Source organism: Micromys minutus (assembly GCF_963924665.1).
Source record: "Micromys minutus genome assembly, chromosome: 17".
Classification (NCBI taxonomy): Eukaryota; Metazoa; Chordata; class Mammalia; order Rodentia; family Muridae; genus Micromys; species Micromys minutus.
Window position 1 is genome coordinate 50,979,135 of NC_137952.1, and position 20,786 is coordinate 50,999,920.

The 20,786-nt window shown below is 44.9% G+C and overlaps 1 protein-coding gene across 1 annotated transcript in view; it reads left to right on the forward strand.

Moving 5' to 3' along the window:
- CFAP61 (cilia and flagella associated protein 61) overlaps positions 1 to 20,786 on the forward strand; it is a gene marked incomplete at both ends in the record, with an annotated part of 250,940 nt that overhangs the window by 87,153 nt on the left and 143,001 nt on the right. Inside the window, 4 exons of the mRNA XM_080930962.1 lie at positions 2,180 to 2,306; positions 3,404 to 3,481; positions 9,536 to 9,742; positions 12,501 to 12,635. Coding sequence (XP_080787088.1) covers positions 2,180 to 2,306; positions 3,404 to 3,481; positions 9,536 to 9,742; positions 12,501 to 12,635 — 547 coding nt within the window. The remainder of the gene's footprint in view (positions 1 to 2,179; positions 2,307 to 3,403; positions 3,482 to 9,535; positions 9,743 to 12,500; positions 12,636 to 20,786) is intronic.

The following is a 20,786-nucleotide window of genomic DNA, read 5'->3' on the forward strand; positions in this document are numbered from 1 at the left end:
ATTTAACACACGGGACCCATACAAAATGGAAATGTGGAGCTCTGGCTTGATCTGGAGAAGCTAGTTTCCCCTTTCTGTGGGATGACTGCTCCAGTCCTTGGCACATTCATCCTGAAAGGGCTTGAAGCCTTTATCCCAGGAATACTGAGCACCTGTGAGCAGCGTGGGCAACGTTCACAAAGTCACCAGCTGTATGCACCGTGGCTCTATTTACCAAGGGTAGGAACGGTCATCCCACTGCTGTGACCAGAGATGCCACAGATCATATACCTGATCCTAAACTTTCTCCATGCCTACGCCTCATACCTCACTTCAGGTAGGGGATGGTTTGGTTTTAACCCCATCTTTGCTGCACTCATCCCAAGATTCTCCCACCATTGTCACTGTTCACAGAGGGGGCAGTGAGGGTGTCACTGTTCACAGAGGGGACACAGTGAGGGTGTCACTGTTCACAGAGGGGACACAGTGAGGGTGTCACTGTTCACAGAGGGGACACAGTGAGGGTGTCACTGTTCACAGAGGGGCAGTGAGGGTGTCACTGTTCACAGAGGGGGCAGTGAGGGTGTCACTGTTCACAGAGGGGACAGTGAGGATGTCACTGTTCACAGAGGGTGACAGTGTCACTGTTCACAGAGGGGGCAGTAAGGGTGTCACTGTTCACAGAGGGGACACAGTGAGGGTGTCACTGTTCACAGAGGGGACACAGTGAGGGTGTCACTGTTCACAGAGGGGCAGTGAGGGTATCACTGTTCACAGAGGGGACAGTGAGGGTGTCACTGTTCACAGAGGGGACAGTGAGGATGTCACTGTTCACAGAGGGTGACAGTGTCACTGTTCACAGAGGGGGCAGTGAGGATGTCACTGTTCACAGAGGGGGCAGTGAGAATTGGTGTTGAGGCAGGACATGAGTAGAAGTCTCATGAACAGGCAGAAGGAAGTGGGAATCAAGTATGAGGCATGCCCTTGAACCCCCAGACTTTCTCTTTTGTCTTGCTAAACTTTGCTTAAAGACACATAATTACAGATGAGACTTCTTGTTAAATAAAGATTTACTTGTCTTATGTATATGAGTACACTGTAGCTGTCTTCAGACACACCAGAAGAGGGCGTCAGATCCTATTACAGATGGTTGTGAGCCACCATGTGGTTAATGGGAACTGAACCCAGGTCCTCTGGAAGAGCATTCAGTGCTCTTAACCACTGAGCCATCTCTCCAGCCCCAGATGAAACTTTTAAGAGTTCTAAAATGGTGACCTCAAAGACTTAAACTCTAACGGTGGGGTCTTTTACAACATGCAGCTCAGGGCTGCTCTATAGAAACGTGCACACAAGGCCAACCCCAATGGTTATAATTTCCCAATATAAGACGTTTTTAAAAATTGGGAGAGATTGTAGGAAGCAGAGGACCAGAAAGCCTGCTGTGAGTACACGTTCCCTAGAAATGACAGGTAAGTTACACCCATGGACCTCAACCTTATGGCTGTTGAAACAAGTCCTGAACAGTGAGGACAGTGATGACCAAGCTACTGTGGAGGGGGAGACCTCAGCGGTCCCTCCTCTAGATAAAGAACTACAGGCTGAGAAGAGAGGATTAGCCTCTCCCAGGGATGAGCCCCCTAATTGGTTCTCCAATTTCCAGTGGTCATTCCTGAAATGATACAACAACACTGACCGGACTCAGCACACTATGTGCATAGATCAATGCACGCATGTGTGGATGCAAAAATGAATGTATGTAATAATAACAAGAGGTCATTGATTTGAGAGGGGGCAGTGTGTATCTGTGTAGAGGTACACAGAATGGGTTGGGGGGAAAGGAGATGGGGGATGATATGATCGCATTTTAAAGTTTAAAAATGTGGGAGAAATATTTTAGCTCTCTGTATAAAGTGGGAAATAAAGTGTGCCGAGCATTTTAAATTATCTGCAATTAAATTGTATGTATTTAGATTATATATACATACATGTACCTCTGTGTTTTAGCTGGTTCATCCTATCAGTGATTGTTATCATATTCTTGGTACTTTTTTTTGAATATTTTCTAGGTTCTTTAGTATGAAGTGAGTTATTTTTATAACCAGTCACCTCAATGTTGTGTAGATATACATTGCTCTCATCTTATACAAGTGTGATATTAATTTAATATTGTAACCAGAAACCTATTTCTGTTCTTATCTAGGTCCATTAACATAAGATTAGCTAAGTTTCTGGATACTTCTGGTGTTGAAAAGCTTGTCAGCACCCTCCTGCTGAGTACAAAGATACTGGATGATTTAGCCCAGTACAACGAGGCTGGCAGAGACCCTGTAAGTACCGCTAGCCCCTGCCTGCCGTGGCTTCGTTTTCCTGGTCCCAAGGTACCATCATGATACACAAAGATTCAGCCTTGGAGCTTCACTGAACATCCTTGGAGAATCTGTGGGGATGGCGGGGGGAACAGCAGAGGTAAGGTGAGAAGTTGGCATGTCTGACTGTCATCGCAGAAGGATAGTTTAGGAATCCACCCCAGTAGCAGTGAGTACCAGACTTAGGTAAATGGAGTTCCATGTTAATTATGTTCGGTGGTGAACCTAGCGTGGACATTCTGTTGAGCTGGCTTGAGGTTTCAAGGTCTAGATAAGTGGATGGTCTTCCTGTGGTCGATGTTTAGTGTTCTCTAACATAATAAACTAAATATGAGCTGTGGAAAACATCAGGCTGGTGTCAGTGCACATGCTAACATGGAGGCCAGTGTTAGTTCACATGCTAACACAGAGACCGGTGTCAGTCCACATGCTAACACGAAGGCCTTAAGGACATTGTTAATTGACTTGGCTAAATGTGCAGTTGGCCAAGAGTTTGGAAACCTGTAACTTCTCTAATATACTTTATTTTGAAACATTTTTTATCAAGCTGTGACCAAGAAAGATTTTAATAAGTTTTGAAAATCACAGCAGTAAATTACAATTTACTACTATGTGAGTAGGATTTGCCAATTGAAAGAGACAGGCCCCGCTGGTCACTGGTCTCCTCGAACTTCCATTCAGAAACTCCATCAGGTTAAACTCTCTTCCAAGGTCAGTTTAATGAATTTAAATGGAGTGTTCTCTAAGACAGAACCTTTAGTGAGGGGGCCAAAGAGATGGTTCAGCTGTTAAGACCACCTGTTGCTCTCCCAGAAGACTGGGTTCAGTTCCCAGCGTCCACGTGATGGGTCCCAACCGTCCACACCCAGTACCCTCTCCTGACCTCCTCAGACAAATAAAACGACTTACACAAATCTACAACTACTAAACACTGAGTGTTGGTCCTGTTACTATGGTTACGGCAGCCTTGGCGGGTGAGATCTCAGCACCAGCGACCTGACTTCAGAGACCTCGGTAGCTTTCCAGGGTCTAAGGGAAACTCATTCTTACCTTTACAGGACGGAACAGCACTGCAGGTGTTTGTGGCGGAAGTTGCGGATCAAATAGTGGGCATTGCAGTGATCAGAAACGAAATGGTAAGTTCTGAAGTGGCCATTAACTTGCTTGATTGTAACTTTACATCACAGGTCAGCCGGCACGTGGTGCCCCTTTGAAGTGTCATTGCTATTACTTAACATGAATGAGTCCTTTCCCTAAAACACATGGTCGCCAACATGTCTTCCCCTTGGCACCCTTTCAAGTTTCTCTGTCTCTCTGTCTCTCTGTCTGACTGTCTCTGTCTGTCTTTTCAAATTAAAAATGTTTGGAATTTCTGGGTATAGTGGCACATGCCTATAATCCCAGCACTTGGGAGGCAGAAGCAGGTGGACCTCTGAGTTCAAGGCCAGCCTGGTCTACATAGTGGTTTCAGGACAGCCTGACCTACACAGTGATGCCCTGTCATCAAAAAACAAACAACACACACACACACACACACACATATTTAGAATACTACAAAGAATGAAGATCCTCATTCTTAAGAATCTGTCTACAGCTATTAGATAATAATATTAACCAGTCTCACTTCCATCTCCAAAGGATTACTGCTATAGTTAGCCATTTTTCTTTGCTAGCATCCTTCTTCATGCTCAGGTGTGTGTGTGTGTGTGTGTGTGTGTGTGTATTGTCAAGTGTGTGTGTCATTTTATATTCTCCCAGTATAGTTATTCCAAGGCATTTATTACTGAATAGTGCATTATTTTGCTGCTGACTTAAAATACTTTTATTAGTTTTGTATTTCCTCTGTCTCTTTAAGTTCTACTCCATGCTATCAGTTTTATTTACTGATACCCAATATATTACCATGTTTTTAAAATAATTAAAAAAGAATTACTGTCCTTTATTTCCTGTGTATAGGCATTTTGCCTGCATGTGTCGATTTGTGTACCACGTATATTACTGGTGCCCTCTGAGGTCAGTGGAGGGTGTCAAATCCCTGGGCCTGGAGTTAACAGCAGTTGTGAACCACTATGTGGGTGTGGGCTGTTGAGCCCAGGTCTTCTGGAAGAGCATCTAGTGTTCTTAACCACTGAGCCATCTGTCCACCACCCCCACCACATGTCTGATATGTAGCAACAGAGGCTTCTTTCGTTGATATTCTTTGTTCTTCTTTATTTTCTTGAGATAGGGTCTCGTCTAGCTCATGTAGAGCAGGCTAGCCTCGTACTTGCTATCTTGTGATGTAATCAAGTGTGATCTTGAACTCTTGATCCTCCAGCCTCCAACTCCCACGTGCTGGGATTACAGGTCTGTCACCACGATCGGCATTCACTTGCCTCATTTTCCCAAATTTTCTCGGACATGCCTCCCTTTGGATAAACTTTCGAATACCATGAATTGTCTATGGCTGTGTGGATTTTATAAAATGTATTTTCCTCTCAGCAGTCTAGATTCCTGTGTTGTTTAAGTCCAGGTTCTTTGGCAATTCTTCTTTCATACCTGCTTCAGTGGTGCCATTAGGAGACAATTTAAGTGTATCTCCTGGAGATCCGTTCTTGGAAGCTCTTCCCAGCATGACTGCATTAAGTGTTGGGAAGTTGATGGGTCATCGGGGTACTGCCAATGAGATTAAGAGACTGAGTAGTTCTTGGGGACCCCAGTGAGTTACACAACAGTGAATTGTCATGGTAAGAGTGAGACTGCCCCTTCTCTTCTTTCTCATCTTACCATGTCTCTCCCTCTCCCTCTCCCTCCCTCTCCCTCTCCCCTCCCTCTCCCTCTCCCTCTCCCCTCCCTCTCCCTCTCCCTCCCTCCCTCTCCCTCCCTCTCCCTCTCCCCTCCCTCTCCCTCTCCCTCTCCCCTCCCTCTCCCTCTCCCTCCCTCTCCCTCTCCCCTCCCTCTCCCTCTCCCTCTCCCCTCCCTCTCCCTCTCCCTCTCCCTCTCCCCTCCCTCTCCCTCTCCCCTCCCTCTCCCTCTCCCCTCCCTCTCCCTCTCCCCTCCCTCTCCCTCTCCCCTCCCTCTCCCTCCCTCCCTCGCTCCCTCTCTCTCTGTCTCTCTCTCTCTCTCTCTCTGTCTCTCTCTCTCTCTCTCTCACACACACACACACACACACACACACACACACACACACACATTTATGCCATCATGCACTCTGCCTAGAGGTCTTTACCAGAGCCCAGACCAACATGATGCACATCCAGTCTCCAAAACACTGGGCTAAATAAACCTCTTTATGTATTTATGTATGTAGTCATGTATGTATACATATTTATACACACACACACACACACACACACACACACACTCATGAAATGTACTGAACCTTGGATAGTTTTTCTTTAATAGTAATGGAGAGGAACTAATACAGTCAGACAAGGAACTAATACAGTCAGACACTAAACCTGCGCTGCAACCTACTGGCTACCTTCCTTCCTCCTATTGGTTCCTGTGAGCCTGACTGAATTGAACATGCCTTTGCCCTTTGGCTTTCTGTTGGGTTTGACCAAAGAGAGGCCTCAACAGGAGAGAGGGCAGTGAGGTCAAGGTGTCTACATCAGGCTGAGACCACACCAAGCCCACAGGCCGTGTCTCTGGGATGCTCTCTTTGTGGATTCCTGTGACCAGTCTTCCACCTACTCCATCCACTGAGGCTACTAATAGCTTTCAGTTGCTCTCTCACCGTCCCTGCTAATTTCCCCACACCTCCCCGTCTCTGTAAATACTCACTTTGTCGAGTCAACCTCCAATTATCCTAATTTGGACATGCCATCTGTCTCCTGCTGTGACCCTTCCCCAATATGCTCTAGGACATTAGTGATTTTTTTTTCTATGTAGCTTGTAATTTTTTTCTTGATAATGTACATAGATAGTACATAGTACCTCTTGCTGTACCTTGTAGATTTTTTTAAAGAATATAGGAAGACCATGTATTTTTGTTTATTTTTTAATCTTGTTCCAATTACCCTTCTAAAGTCTCCTTTTCACTCTGAGAATTTAAAAATTGATCAGCCCCCAGCTCCTAGGCACAGCATCAACCTCAAGCTATTCTAATGCTGAGAGCAGTTAGACATCATGATCAGAGTACTGATCCTATCAGAGTACTGATCCTATCAGAGAGGGGGCTGGGGAGACTTTGTAGAAAACCATCATGGTAGCTGTTTGGCTCCCATCACTTTCCCCATCTCCTGAAGCCTAACGCCAGCCTTACACTTGCTATGTAGCCAAGCATGCCCTTGAACTCCTCACCTAAGTGCTGAGATTACAGCTGTGACCACTATGCCTGGCTTTGTGCCTGATTCTCTCTCTCTCTCTCTCTCTCTCTCTCTCTCTCTCTCTCTCTCTCTCTCTCTCTCATTGCATGAATAGAGCAATGTTAAACAGTAGTGCTGATAATGGCTACTTTTTTGGTTGCCTATATTGTAATGGTATAATTCAATATTTTTCTTCATTTAACATGTTATTTGTAGGTGTCAAGGAGATACCAAGTTAAGGAAGTTTTCTACTTTTTGATTATTGACTGTTTCTGTGATGGATAGGTATTAAAATTTTTTCTTTCTGGGTTTTTGGACTTCACTGGGATGTTTGTAAGGGATTATCCGTGGTTCTTTGCATTTCTTTCTCTGTTTGATTCAGCATGTGTGGTTACTGGTTTTGGATGATGGCATCTCTGAACCTACCCATCTTGTCCTCACTTTACATACCCATTTGATGGTGTATCAAATTCTCCAGGTGTTTTCCCTCAGAATGCTTCTGTGAACTGTCACTGTCTCTAGTATTCAGTGCCTCTGATTCAATCTAATCTGACAGAGGACAACCCCATTCCCTAATCCTCTCCGTACAAAAGTGGATTGGTTTGGTCTTTCTTGAATCTTTTCCAGAGATTTTGTCCTTTTGTTTTGCTTTTGGAGAGGTGTTTGGCTTGGTATTGGAGGGTTGCTTTTGGCTTGGTATTGAAGGGTTGCTTTTGGCTTGCTCAATATAGAAGTCCTGAGGTTTTATCAAGGAATACTTACTTTTTTCTTCTTCCAGTCATTTCCACCCTCCATTTTCTTCAGCCTATCTTAGGTGGGTTCTAAATCTTTTAAACTGATCTTTTGGTATCTCTTGCTAGTAGGAATAATGGGTTGTCAGACTGATCAATGTATTTCTTGTTCATCACTTGTAGCTTTTTCACTAACCTTAGTTTTCTGAACCTCTACCTTAGTCTCTGACCAGGATTTTAACAGTACACAGGTCTCTATTGAAACCTCTTGTCTCAGAGCTTCTAGATTTAACTCCCACGCCTTTCCTTTGCTCAGTTATAGTTGCTTCTAGATGCCCAGTTATCTTATCAGCAAGATTTCTCTTGGGAACCTGGCAGGGAATTATATTGATCTTTAAAAAATTCTCCTCTGTCCTTCTGATTACCCCTTTCTCCACTGTAGCAAGTTGTGAGTTCCTCGCCCTAGCTGTCACATTGCTGTCCTCACAAGGCTGTCCGTGTCATGAATGAAGGATTAAATTGCCACCGTGGGTGGCCAGCATGGCTGTAGGTCTCTACTTCTCTCTGACACTGCTGGCATGACTACCCACCTATCCTGTTGGGAGGTGAGCAGTCATTCTTTGACTTTCTCTTGTACACTTGAATGTAGTAGTAGCAGGAGGGAGGGACCCGAGTGTGGACCAAGATGGTAAAGGTTTAACCAAGTCATACAGTTTCCTTTCAAGGAAACGCTGAGTTACATTTGACCTCTTTTCCACCCACTGTTCTTCAGAAAGTGTTGTTCTTATTCTGTTATCTCTGCTCCAAATGCAAGGGCACCTACATTCATAAGAGAAACCTTACTAAAGCTCAAAGCACACATTGCACCTCACACAGTAACAGTGGGAAACTTCAACACCCTACTCTCATCAACGGATGCATCATGGAAACAGAAACTAAACAGAGACACAGTGAAACTAACACGTTATAAACCAAATGGGTTTAACGGACATCTATAGAATATTTCATCCTAAAACAAAAGCATATACCTTCTTCTGAACACTTCATGGTACCATCTCCAAAACTGAACATATAATTGGTCACAAAACAGGCCTCAACAGATAAAAGAAGATTGAAATAATCCCATGTATTCCATCAGATCACCATGGAGTAAGACTGGTCTTCAATGACAACAAAGACGACAGGAAGCCCACACACACATGGAAGCTGAACAATCTCTACTCAGTGATAACATGGTCAAGGAACAGATAAAGAAAGAAATTAAAGGCTTTTTAGAATTTAACAAAAATAAAGGCACAGCATACACAAACTTATGAGATGCAATGAAAGCAGTGCTAAGAGGAAAACTCATAGGTCTGAGTGCCTCCAAAAAGAAACTGGAGAGAGCATACACTAGCAGCTTAACAGCTCACCTGAAAGCTCTAGAATAAAAAGAAGCAAATGCACCCAAGAGGAGTAGACAGCAGGAAATAATCAAACTCAGGGCTGAAATCAGCCAAGTAGAAACAAAAAAAAAAAAAAAAAAAAAAAAAAAAAAAACCAAAAAAACAAAAAACAAAAAAACTATACAAAGAATCAACAAAACCAGTAGCTGGTTCTTTGAGAAAATCGACAAGATAGATAAACCCTTAGTCAGACCAACCAGCGGGCAGAGAGACAGTATCCAAATTAACAAAATCAGAAATGAAAGGGAACATAACAACAGAAACTGAGAAAATTAAAACATCATCAGATCCTACTACAGAAGCCTATACTGAACAAAACTGGAAAATCTGGACGAAATGGACAATTTTCTAGACAGATAGCAGGTACCAAAGTTAAATCAGGATCAGATAAACCATCTAAACAATCCCTTAACCCCTAAAGAAATAGAAGCAGTTATCAAAAGTCTCCCCCAAAAAAGCCCAGGACCAGATGGGTTTAGTGCAGAATTCTATCAGACCTTCTTAGAAGACCTAATACCAATACTCTTCAAACTATTCACAAAATAGAAACAGAGGAACATTACCCCATTCCTTTTATGAAGCCACAATTACAAAGAAAGAAAACTTTAATTTCTTTTATGACTTTCGATGCAAAAATACTCAATAAAATTCTTGCAAATATCTGTTTATCTCAACACCCACGCATATAATTTGCTTAAGACTTTCTTTCTCTGTCCCTTCTCTAGGACATAGAATACATAAGATCTCATTATAACATTGAGGACTTCATCTACTTCAGCCACCACCAGCAGGAAGAACATGGGCGCTTGAACCATTTTGCTCTGAACCCTATTTTCCGACACTACACCAAGTTTTTCCTAAAGGAGATCCTTCGCCTAGGCTATAAGTCATGTCTCTATTATCCCGTGTACTCACAGACCCGGGAAGGCAAGGTAAGAGGCTGGCGCATGGGCGTCCATGGTGGTACCCTTTGTGCACGGCATCTTATTTCTTCTGATGACTCACTGTAGTGTGCGTCTGAATCTCCGATGGCCATATTCCATTATGCCATTTGCTTCACTGTGGTGAACAGCCAAGAGGCTTCCAGTTTCTGAAACAATAAGAAACAATGTAATTAAACAAATTTGCTGGGTTTCCCCCCCCACACACACATATTAACAAAATGGCAACAGAAAATTGTAGAAAAAAAATTATTGTAAGAGACATGAACAGCACATCGTTTCTGATGGTGTGGAGCCCAAGTGATTCTATCGTGTTCTTTAAAACAAGGAGCCCCTCAGAAATGAGTAGAGTAAATTAGTTCCGTCCTATAAAATTAGTGTGCTATCCACTGCATCCCAGATACAATTTATGACCAGTTCCATAAAAGGAATGGCTGAAAGGCAGAGACGTACAGTTCTGATGGAACTCTGCCATAGGGAACATCCACATAATTCTGCCTAATACGTGGTGTACTTCCGTAGAGTGACACAGCCATAGAGACCCATGTGCCCCAAACACCAGCTCATCTCAGTTCCACATCCTCCTCTGCCGGCTTTATTGCTTTTGAGTGCAGTTTGCCATGCAGGCTGTGGGCTGCCTTTCCTTTCACAAGCTGTTTCCTCAGGAGCTCCTGACTCACATAGGAAGACACCTTCACCTACTCATGTGCTGTCCTCTGGTTGCTCCACAAGTCTGTTCAAGCCCGATCCCCAGCAGCTGTTTTCTGAAAACCGGTCCTATGCTCAGTGGCATTGGAACTCTTGGTGTGCCCTCTCAAGGTGATGGCTTTCAACTGCCAGGCAGTTGTCCTTCAGTTTCTCGTCATAACCTCAAGCCTTTCTACAACCCGCCAAGGGTTCTTGACACCATCACAGTTTTTTCTTGGTGTCTATGAGGGACTATGGAATTTTTCAGGTGCTCTTGTGTAGCAAAGTATTTCCTAAACAAGCGTGTAAATGCAGTGGCGCACACACCTGTAATGGGTGTTCCGGGATATCGGCTGGAGAGGTGCCTATGGGAAAGAAGGAAGAGTGATGTGGAAATTGTACGGGAAAACCATGGACCCAAACAATTTCCTTCACTTTACTCTTGGCTGCGTGGCAACTGTGTGACCTTCCAAGTGTGATATTAAATTCTTAGTTTCTATTTACCATGATGCCTGTATACGCTGGGTTGGAGCAAACTCCATTTGCATCTATCGTGAAGACATTTTGGACACTGCACCTGTGTCTCCCTACCAAGCAGAGCGGAGCTAGGGGCATGCTGCTTGTTTGTAAGGCATCTTTGGAAACAGGTTTCCTTAGTCGCACTTGTTGATTTACCTGTGTTCATATAAAACAAGAGTAAGAAGCTGTCCCATGTCATTTGAGTCAGAATCCCCAAATTCTGCTTCAAGTCCTAAAGCAGAGAAATTGAAGCGCCTGTATCTCACTGTAGTGGAGAGCCTCCCTTAAGGGGAGAGAACCCGTCTCAGGACATAAACCAGAGGTTCTCCACCTGTGGCTCGTCCCCTCCTGGGGCTCCAGTATCAAATATCCTGCATATCACATGTTTGCATGATGACTCAACAATGGCAAAATTAGTTATGAAGTAGCAATGAAATAATTTTACGGCTGGGGGTCCCCACAACGTTTTAAAGGGTCCCAGCGTGAGGAAGGCTGAGAAGCACCAGCAGATATTCACAGATATGAACGTGGCGCACTCGGCAGGGTTTCCTGGGTCCTGCTTCTCAGTGACGTGAGGCCTGGGTGTGAGGTGCAGTGGGTTAAGATTCTAGAAAGCATCTCTGGAAGCGTGTAAAAAACTGTCCATGGCTACTTTTAAAACAGCACAGGAGTCGCAAGCAAACCATTCTGAAAACGTTTACTAAAGCACAGCTAATGTTCCGCTGTTCTTCTTTGCTCTGCCCTAATTCGATAAACGGCGCGTCACTGCCAGTTTGGCTTTTCAGTTTTACACTTGACGTTGAAATGATGATTTCTTGGCCTTGAGGTTTTTTTTTTTCTTCTTTTTTTAATTATTTCCAAGATTTCATAAATGTCAGTCACCATTCTCTGTTGTCTTAAAAGCTAGATTAACCTAATACTTAAAACATTACTATACAAATTATTATCTTTTTCAAAAGGAGTGAATCCAGTTCCCGGTCCGGTCACACTGCAAGTCAATCCCGTCTGCTCCTCTCTCCTGTTCTCTGCACTCCAGTTTTTTCACAAGGCCCTCACTTCATTTTTTAAAAAAGCCCAAGTAGAGCTGCCGGCGCAGGTTCACATATGGGCTAACTTGCCCCCTGGATGGCATTTTCGTCTGTGTGTAGTTAAAAGCATCTTGTGCCAAACACACAGGTTAACAGGACTCAGATAACATAGCTTGATGGGGTCAGATCAAGCTGATTCATGGTCACTATGGAGAGGAATATTCTCCTGGGGGAAATACTTGTACTGAAAAATCCCATAAACCAAACCACTTGTTTATCTGTCATTCCCACAGAGATAGTAATGTAATTACCCTCATAATTATCTTCATTAGTGGGAGGCATTATCTGCAATTCATTCCTCTGCTCGAAGAGTATGTTTGTTTATTTGCTGATTTTTTCCCCTCCCCTCTCTGACTTGGCCGAGTTAAGGGTTCTGTATTTGTCACGCAGCACGCAGACATCTGCGCTGTGCCTCTGACATTCTCTCCCCTAAAACAGAGATGGTTGTCTTTCAGATCCAGAGCTCTTACGCCCACTCCCTGACATCTGCCCTTCATTACTTGGTTCCCGTGCGACCACGGCGACAGATTGTCTATCCTCTGGAAAAGCTTGGCATAAACGCTCCATCAAAGGAGGTCTCCAAGGATCAGGTGGGTAGCAGGGGCGGCAGGCAGGGAGGCACGGTGCCAGCTCCCGCGGGCTTGGCAGATGGGGTGGCAGCCCTGTCTTCACCGAGCAGGCTGCTTCTTAATTACAGGGAACCTGGTGTTCATACCCTTACAGGCGGCGTCCTGCAAGGCTTCCCTGCAGCCATGCCCTCGAGTGCTTATTCATAGGAAGCTTAAAACAGTAGCCACATCCTCCTTCAGACGTTGTTGGTCCCTGGTCCGGCTTTTAAGTCAGCCAGTGGCCTTTTTGCTGTTGGGACAAAGTTGACAGAGAAATGTCATGTTTGAGATGTGTCATGTCTTAAGCTGTTTTTTTTTTTTAATTGTTTGTTTGTTTTAAACATGTACATCAAAACGCCAGTGGGAAGTCAAAATGAGCCTTGTTCATTTTACCTGCCTCAAGGTAAAAAAGTCACCCTGGAATGTCTTTAAGACCAGACAAGAAAAGGGGCTGGAACATGTGTGTAAATGTTTGTGAATTTGAGACGCACAGCCATGCTTTGGTGGTTGTAATTGAAATGGAAAACTTAACCATGTGAACTTGACCAACATGTAGGCTTCCAGGGTTCTGGGTTCTTTTGAGTTTAAGTGAGTTTAAAAACAAAATATCTTACTGGCTAAGATTTGCCCTTCCTGAAAGCTAAAAGGAGAAAGTGGAAGTTTAAACACTTAAAACATTGAGTCCAGGAGTTGCTCCTCAGAGGTGAGAGAGCTGCTCAGCCGTGGCACGGAGGGAAGGGATAGACTTCATGTTCCCAACTCAACCTCACAGGGGCTGAGCAGACCCAGAGGCCTCGGCAACTCTGACCCGATCCTTACATTGGTAAAATAAGAGAATTTCTATTTACTTTCTAACAATTACAAATTTGCCTTTGAGGAGAGACTGGAAATAAATAGCATTTTGTTTTTATTTTTATTTTTTACTATGGAAGGTGACAAGTGGAGTCAAGATAGTGTCCTACCCACACACTCCCCAGCCCTCAAGAGGTTTTTTAAATGTTCAATCTGTCCTGGTTTTAACAACATTAACTCCTGGGGGGGGGGGAGGAATGAGATTTAAAAAGCATAGACAGACAAAACCCAAGTTCAGTTATGCTACGGTTAGATTTCACAGACAAAGAATCCATCTATGGAATTTCTGCAGAAGCTTCCTGTGCTTAGGTCTTCACAGAGCAGTCTAGTTATTCCAAACCATGCCTCAAAGAGCAACAGAATCCTCATGTACTCAGAGCCAGGAAGCAATGATGTTATATTCTTGGGCAATTTGGGTCTTACTCAGCAGAGGGGAGGAGCCTCAGAGGCAAAGGATGTGATGTCACCACATGATGCTTTGCAGCTTGTGTGTCTGATCCAGTGAAGGTGAGCGATGCTGGCCCCTTTGCTGAAATGCAAAGACATAGACAGGGCTGGGCCAAGGGAAGGCCCTTTGCGTGGCGGGGCTCCCGAGACTTCACTCAGCACTCTCATGGAGTAAGTGGAAGGGTTGGAGCTACAGGAGAGGCATGCAGAGCTGTTGTTGCAAGCATGCAAGACACCCCTGCCCGTCCTCTGCCTGTCGCGGGAACCTCTGGAATTGGTCCACCCTGAGAGGAGCAGGAGCTCCAGGTGGAGAGAAAGCCAGAGAAAACATTTCGTTTCATTAAAAAATGATCCTTGCATTACTTCCTAGGCTAGCATGACTTGAGACCATTGCTTACATTTAATAACCGTTTTCTTGCCCATGTCAGAATGTGTGACTCCTTCTCTGGGAGTCCTGGCCCACGTACAGGCACAATGGAGACAGAGTTTAAACCTGGAGTCTAGGAAGAAAAGCCCTCAGCGGGTGGTTGAGAAAAGCAACGGCATGGGTGTTTGCTTGCTACCTACGGCTGGGGTGTTCATGGTGCTGGTGAATTCCGACTGGTTGAGAAATGCTTCTCCCATTACTCACCACATCCAATCTTGACATGTGGCCTTAGTAAGATTAAGATTTAGTAAGGGATTGGGAAAGTAGGTCGGTGGCTTTTAGCCTGCACAGTGCCTGCAGTTACATTGTCAGCTTTGTGGGGGTATAGTGTCTGGGTGGGGGACACTGCCAGCGGAAGAGCACTTGTGTGAAAGGCTTTCTGTTTGATCCCCAACACTGCCACAAACAAACCACACTGCAGACTCGCTGCACTTGAGTAACAATCTTGAAAACGTAAAGAAAAAGATCTTCAACATTGTAACCCCTCACATAATGGACCTAGGTATTCAAAAAAAGGCGATGATTTATATAGAAGGTGTTTTCTTTTTCTATTAAAAAATTTTGGATGTGTTTCACACTTGAAAAAATTGCCTGAGATTAAGCTGGGCCTAATAGGATTGTTTGGGGAAGAATTTCAGTATGATCCTAGCACCCCTGAATCAGAGAAGAGCAATAGAACTCCTGTGGTTGAACCATGCAGGGCGGAATAAGCACCGTTTCTCACACAGTTCCCAGTTCCCTGTAAGCCTCACATCCCTTGGCCACATGCATCAGCTTCCATGCCTTTTCTTTCTCTCCAGTCACTGGCTTTTCATGCCTTTTATCCTGCTTAGAGCATCTCTGAGTAGCTGTCGGTCCCTCGCTTTCACCTAGGAAGCCAATCTTCAAGGAGACAGATCACCCCAGGCATGAGTAATGGGATAGAACGCCTTTCATCTCCGTGGGTTGCCAATTTGAACCTGGCACAAGGCAGCAGCGATTCGGACTCATCTCTGCAATGGGAAGGCAATGTGTGCTCTCTCTCTCTCCTCCTGGTCCACCCTTCCCTACCCTGAGGCCGAAGAGCTTCTGCCTTGTTTGGGTATCCACCTTCCCAGTGGCTTCTATTAATAGACAGCTCACTCCAGAGCAAGTCATAGGGGAGCATCTAAATGCCTTCATCTTCATCACACCTAGAAGTTGGCCCCCAGGAGTCACAATAATATCTCTACAGTTGACCAATAGAAATTCGTGGATGAGAGAGAAGGCTTTTCCCGGTCAAGGCCATAATCCACACAATAGGCTTGGAAGATTCTCATCCAGTTTGAATGAGCCATCCTGGGCTGTGCATTGATGTTTTGAGCTGTTGTCACAGAAACTTTTATTTAGGTGGGTCACCATAGCTTACCATTGTGAGCCCTATAGCCCTGAGAAATACTCCAAATCTGCCTGGGTTCTTAGTGCAGACAAAGTAACTAAAGATTGGAGAAGTTGCCTTTCTCTGACTGTGGAGGTCTGTGGAGAAGGCGTTTTTATTCCTCTCTTGCTGAACGCTAGGGGGATTTTTAAGTTGACTTTGTTGCTGTTATTACTTTTGGGAAAGCTGAAAGTATATCAGTTTTTTAACTTTTATTTTTTTCATGTTTTGGGGTGTTTTACCTGCTTATATGTCTGTGTCATATGTGTGCAGTACCTTCAGAGGCCAGAAGAGAGCGCTGCATCCCCTGGTGCAGGAGTTACTACATGTGTGTGCTGGGGAACTGAGTCCAGGTCCTCTGTAAACGCCATCTGCCCCTTACAGTATCGATGGAGGTAGATGGGGTGAGGACAGTAAGAGCTGGGACTCACACCAGGGCTGGACCTGTGTCTGTACAATTCCTGGAGTATCTGCTTCATGCCCTGTGTTTCCTCTTGTGGTGGTTAACAATTATTCATAAAGCTAAACTCCAGAAATGTGCCTTGGAATCAACTGTTTATTATTCACAAGAGCTCTTATGTTCTATTCTAATTGCAGTCTTTGTCTTGGTTTATATTGGTCGCAGATTCGCATCTGGAGAAATCCTGCTTTCAGAGCGTTCAGCTCCGATGTTCATTCTTTCTTTCCTTCTTTCTTTTTTCTCTCTTCTTATTCTCCTTCTCTTCTCCTCCTCCTCCTCCTTCCTCCTCCCCCACTTCTGGTTGTAATGGCAGCCAGCTGAAATCTGAACCAACTTCTTTAGATGCCTCCATTTGGATTCTCCACATCTCCTTTTGTTCTTCAAGGGAAAATGTCAGTGTATCTCACCCCCAGCCCCCCACCCCCAGAGCTAAGTGTTGGCCCACCCTTTCCTGGTACGTGATCTCAGGAAGATGTCACTAGCTGGCATTCAGTTACCCTTTGAATTGCCCCTTTTTATCTGGGCTGCTCTCCCCGGTCCAGCTATAATTACCATCTGATGGACGGTTACTGGATCCTGTTGCACTTGGGCATCTGCTGCCTTGGGAAATTGCATTATTCTCCCAGCACCTGCTAGGTTTTCCCCAGAGTAATTGTTTCCCAGTCTCTTCCTTAAACTTGGGAACTTTCACTGACAGCAGTCAGACTTCCCTTGGTCATAGCTATGGTTGAAGTATATATATATATATATCATGGTTTTTAAAAAACAAACTAACTAACTAACCAAAACCCACAGTCTTTTAGTCTCTCCTTGGGAGATGATTCTAAAGTTGTAAACCTGTGGTTTTTTCCAGCATCATCTATACATTGGTTTTATACATGGATTTATTAATATCACTACAGTGAAGTCTCCTGGACACGAAACGAACCTACTTTCCGTCACTACCAGGGTCTGGTTGGCTTTTTAACCCTGTTCTCAGCCACTTCTTGTGCCAATCCTGGGAAACAAGCTTCCTCAGAATGGTGGGAAACTCTTTCCTCTGTGACTTGTAGAGAAATTTGTATAAATTCCTTCATGGGCCCCATTCTTTGCTCAAACTGGTGTGTGCAGATATCAGAATGGCCTGTCAACTGGTGGTTTGTCTTCTTGACCCTCACAAGTCTTTCCGCCCGGACAGTGATGCTGGGATTCCCTCCTGTGGTCACTGTTTGCTGAGATCTGGCTGCCGGTTTCCTGTGAACTCATCTTTCATAACTGTCACATCAGCACTTAGGGATATGTGTGTCAGGGTCGGGGCGACTTGTTTAAAGGCCCCACTGACGGTCCTTCCCACTGGGCAGCCACTTGCCCAAACTCACTCTTAGCCATGATTTGCAGAGTTTATTAACTAATGTGTAAATCCGGCGCCATGGCCATTCTAGGGAACTAGCAAACAGAGAAAGTAGACAGCTTGACACTGAACTTCTTTAATCCCTCGCATCTTTGACACCAGTCACTTAATCAAAACACAATCCACAGACTTGCTAGGACTCCCCATCCCCCAACTCTAGTTGGTTTCTGCTCTTAGTGCCAATCCTGTCCCAGCCTGACTCTGGCTGAGTGAGGCTATGGGGTGGCAGACATCTGGGCCCAGGCTGGTGTGCTAGGCCTGCTTTGAGACATCAGTAGTTGTCTGTGAGTCTCCCGGTGTTGTATCAGCATTGCTGTTACAGCCGTTCAGAATCGTGGTGCAGCTGCTATAGAAAGAAGACGAGTATGATCCCATATGGTGGTTATATTACAAACGTCTCAAGACTCAGCTCTGTACTGAGTGGTGCCCAGCGGCCTTAGCCTAGAGGAGTGCCCGGTGGCTAGCTGAGGAGGCAGCGGCACAGCCAACAAATGGTGAGAATAGATTATGAAATCAGCTTCCAGTATCTCAGTACCAGCCAATGCCAGATTCTATCATTTCTGCAGAATAAATGGTTCAGGACAGTTACCCTTCAACAAAACTTTATTGTGATATAAATAACAGGTAAGTTAAAGAAATAGAAAGTAGATCTGTACACACACACACACACACACACACACACACAATCATGATTACTTTTCCAATTGCTGTGATGAAATCCTGCGACCACAGCAACTTAGGAAGGTGTTTGTGTCTGGTCACAGTTCTGTTATGGTGAAGAAGTCATAGTCAGAGGAGCTGCAGGCAGCTGGCTACATTATATTTTTGACCAAGAGGCAAGAGTAATGAATGCCTGTGTTCATCTCACTTTTTCTTTTTTATTCAGTCTGGAATCCCAGCCAAGGGAATGGTACCACCCAGAGTGGGGAGGTCTTCCCACCTCACTTAACCTAATCCAGAAAGTCCCCTCAGGCATGTTCAGAGACTCATCTCCCAGGTGACTCTAGATCTCACCAAGTTGATAACTAAAATCAATTACTGCAATATCTTACGAGCCACAGTTTAGTGCCTTAGTACATTCATGGAGTTACAAAACCATCACTACTGCCTAATTTTTTAGCATTTTCTCTCTTACCCTTGCTTCCTACTTGGGGTCTCTGTCAACCACAGAGCTACTTTCTGTACCTTGAACATACCTGTTTGGGATACTTCATACAACGTGTGCTACTTTGTGACCAGCTTCCTTCACTCTCAGAGCGCACCCATGTAGTAGTGTGTGTCTGTACTTGATTCTTCTTTATTGCTAAATAGTATACTGCATGGATAATGTCATTGTCTTAGTTAGGGTTTACTGCTGTGAACAGATACCATGACCAAGGCAACTCTTATAAAGGACATTTAATTGGGGTGGCTTACAGATTCAGAGGTTCAGTTCATTATCATCATGGTAGGAGCATGGCAGCATCCAGGTAAGCATGGTACAAGTGGAGCTGAGAGTTCTATATCTTCATTTGAAGGCTGCTAGCTAAATCCTGACTCCCAGGCACCTAGGTCTAGGGTATTAAAGCCCACACCCACAGTGACACACCTACTCCAACAAAGCCACACCCACTCCAGCAAGGCCACACCCACTCCAGCAAGGCCACACCCACTCCAGCAAGGTCACACCTACTCCAGCAAGGCCACACCCACTCCAGCAAAGCCACACCCACTCCAGCAAGGTCACACCTACTCCAGCAAGGTCACACCTACTCCAGCAAGGTCACACCTACTCCAGCAAGGTCACACCTACTCCAACAAAGCCACACCCACTCCAGCAAGGCCACACCCACTCCAGCAAGGCCACACCCACTCCAGCAAGGCCACACCCACTCCAGCAAGGTCACACCTACTCCAGCAAGGCCACACCTCCAAATAGTGCCACTCCCTGGGCCAAGCAAATACAAACCATACCAGTCCTATTTTATTTTTGGTGAATAACTACGCTATGAAAATTCACATACAGTGGGTGTATGCACACGCATGTGTATGTCTGTCCTTTTCACTGTATATCTTGAAAGTGGGATTGCTGGGTCTTCCCAGAAACTGCTCCATTTTGCAATCTAGCCACTAAATAGTAAAATGCTGTTTATCTTAGGGCCAGCTATACAGATGGAGTGCACCTAGCATTTTTCTCATACTCTGAGGCAACTTCATTCCTACGTGGAGACTATGCTGATGAAGTTTCTGTTACTTTTTTTTAAAAGCAGAGATATTGTCAAAATACAGTTTCTCTTGCTTTCACTTGACCTGTTCACCCAGACACGAGCTTCCTTTGATCCTGAAGCAGTATTCATGAGAGACTCCACTACAGGTATCCATCTGAAGGCAAGAGAGGGCAGCTATATGATGTCCTCAGGCTGGAGTTAGTCTTTGTGGCCTAGTGGCTTCTTTAGAGGTTGCTCTTGGAGAGGTAAGATTGCCAGGGACAACCGCTGGCTTGGCTTTGGGTACTTTAAAATACGAGGTGCAGTAAAATGGCTGAGAGATTGATTAGAGGTACAGACACTGACTAGAGAAGGCACTGCTTCCTTCTTTACTAGTAAAATATCATGAGAAAAAGCAGTACGGGTTTATGGAAGAAAGAACTAGACAAACCAGCCCCAAATCTCCACTGACTCTAATTGGCCACCTTTGTAAAGGGAGCCAAGGAAGTGGTTCAGTCAGTAAAGTACATTCACGCAAAGGTGAGGATCTGAGTTCTGCAGAGCTCCTAGAAAACCTAGGTGTGGTGTGCACTTGCAATCTGAGTTTTAGGGAGACAGATCTCTGGGGGGCTCTCTGGCCAGGAAGTCTGGCCTAATCCTTGAGTTTCAGGTTCCAATGTGGGGAAATAGTCTCCCTTTCCAAAAACCAACCAACCAAGCAACCAATCAAACAAACAAAAAACCCAAGGTGAGTGTGTCGGAGGAAGGACACCTGAGACTTTTATGTGCCTGTGTGCGCATGCTCCCCCCACTTCTCAAACACACACACCCATCCACCACCATCATGCAGCATGCGTGCCCCAGCCGACCGCGGTTTCATGGTGCTTTGAGACTCACCCTTTTCCTCAAGCTGTTGCGGCTCTCTTCCTGTGTCACCTACTGGTTTGACAAGGCCAAGCGTCCTCCATTGGTGGT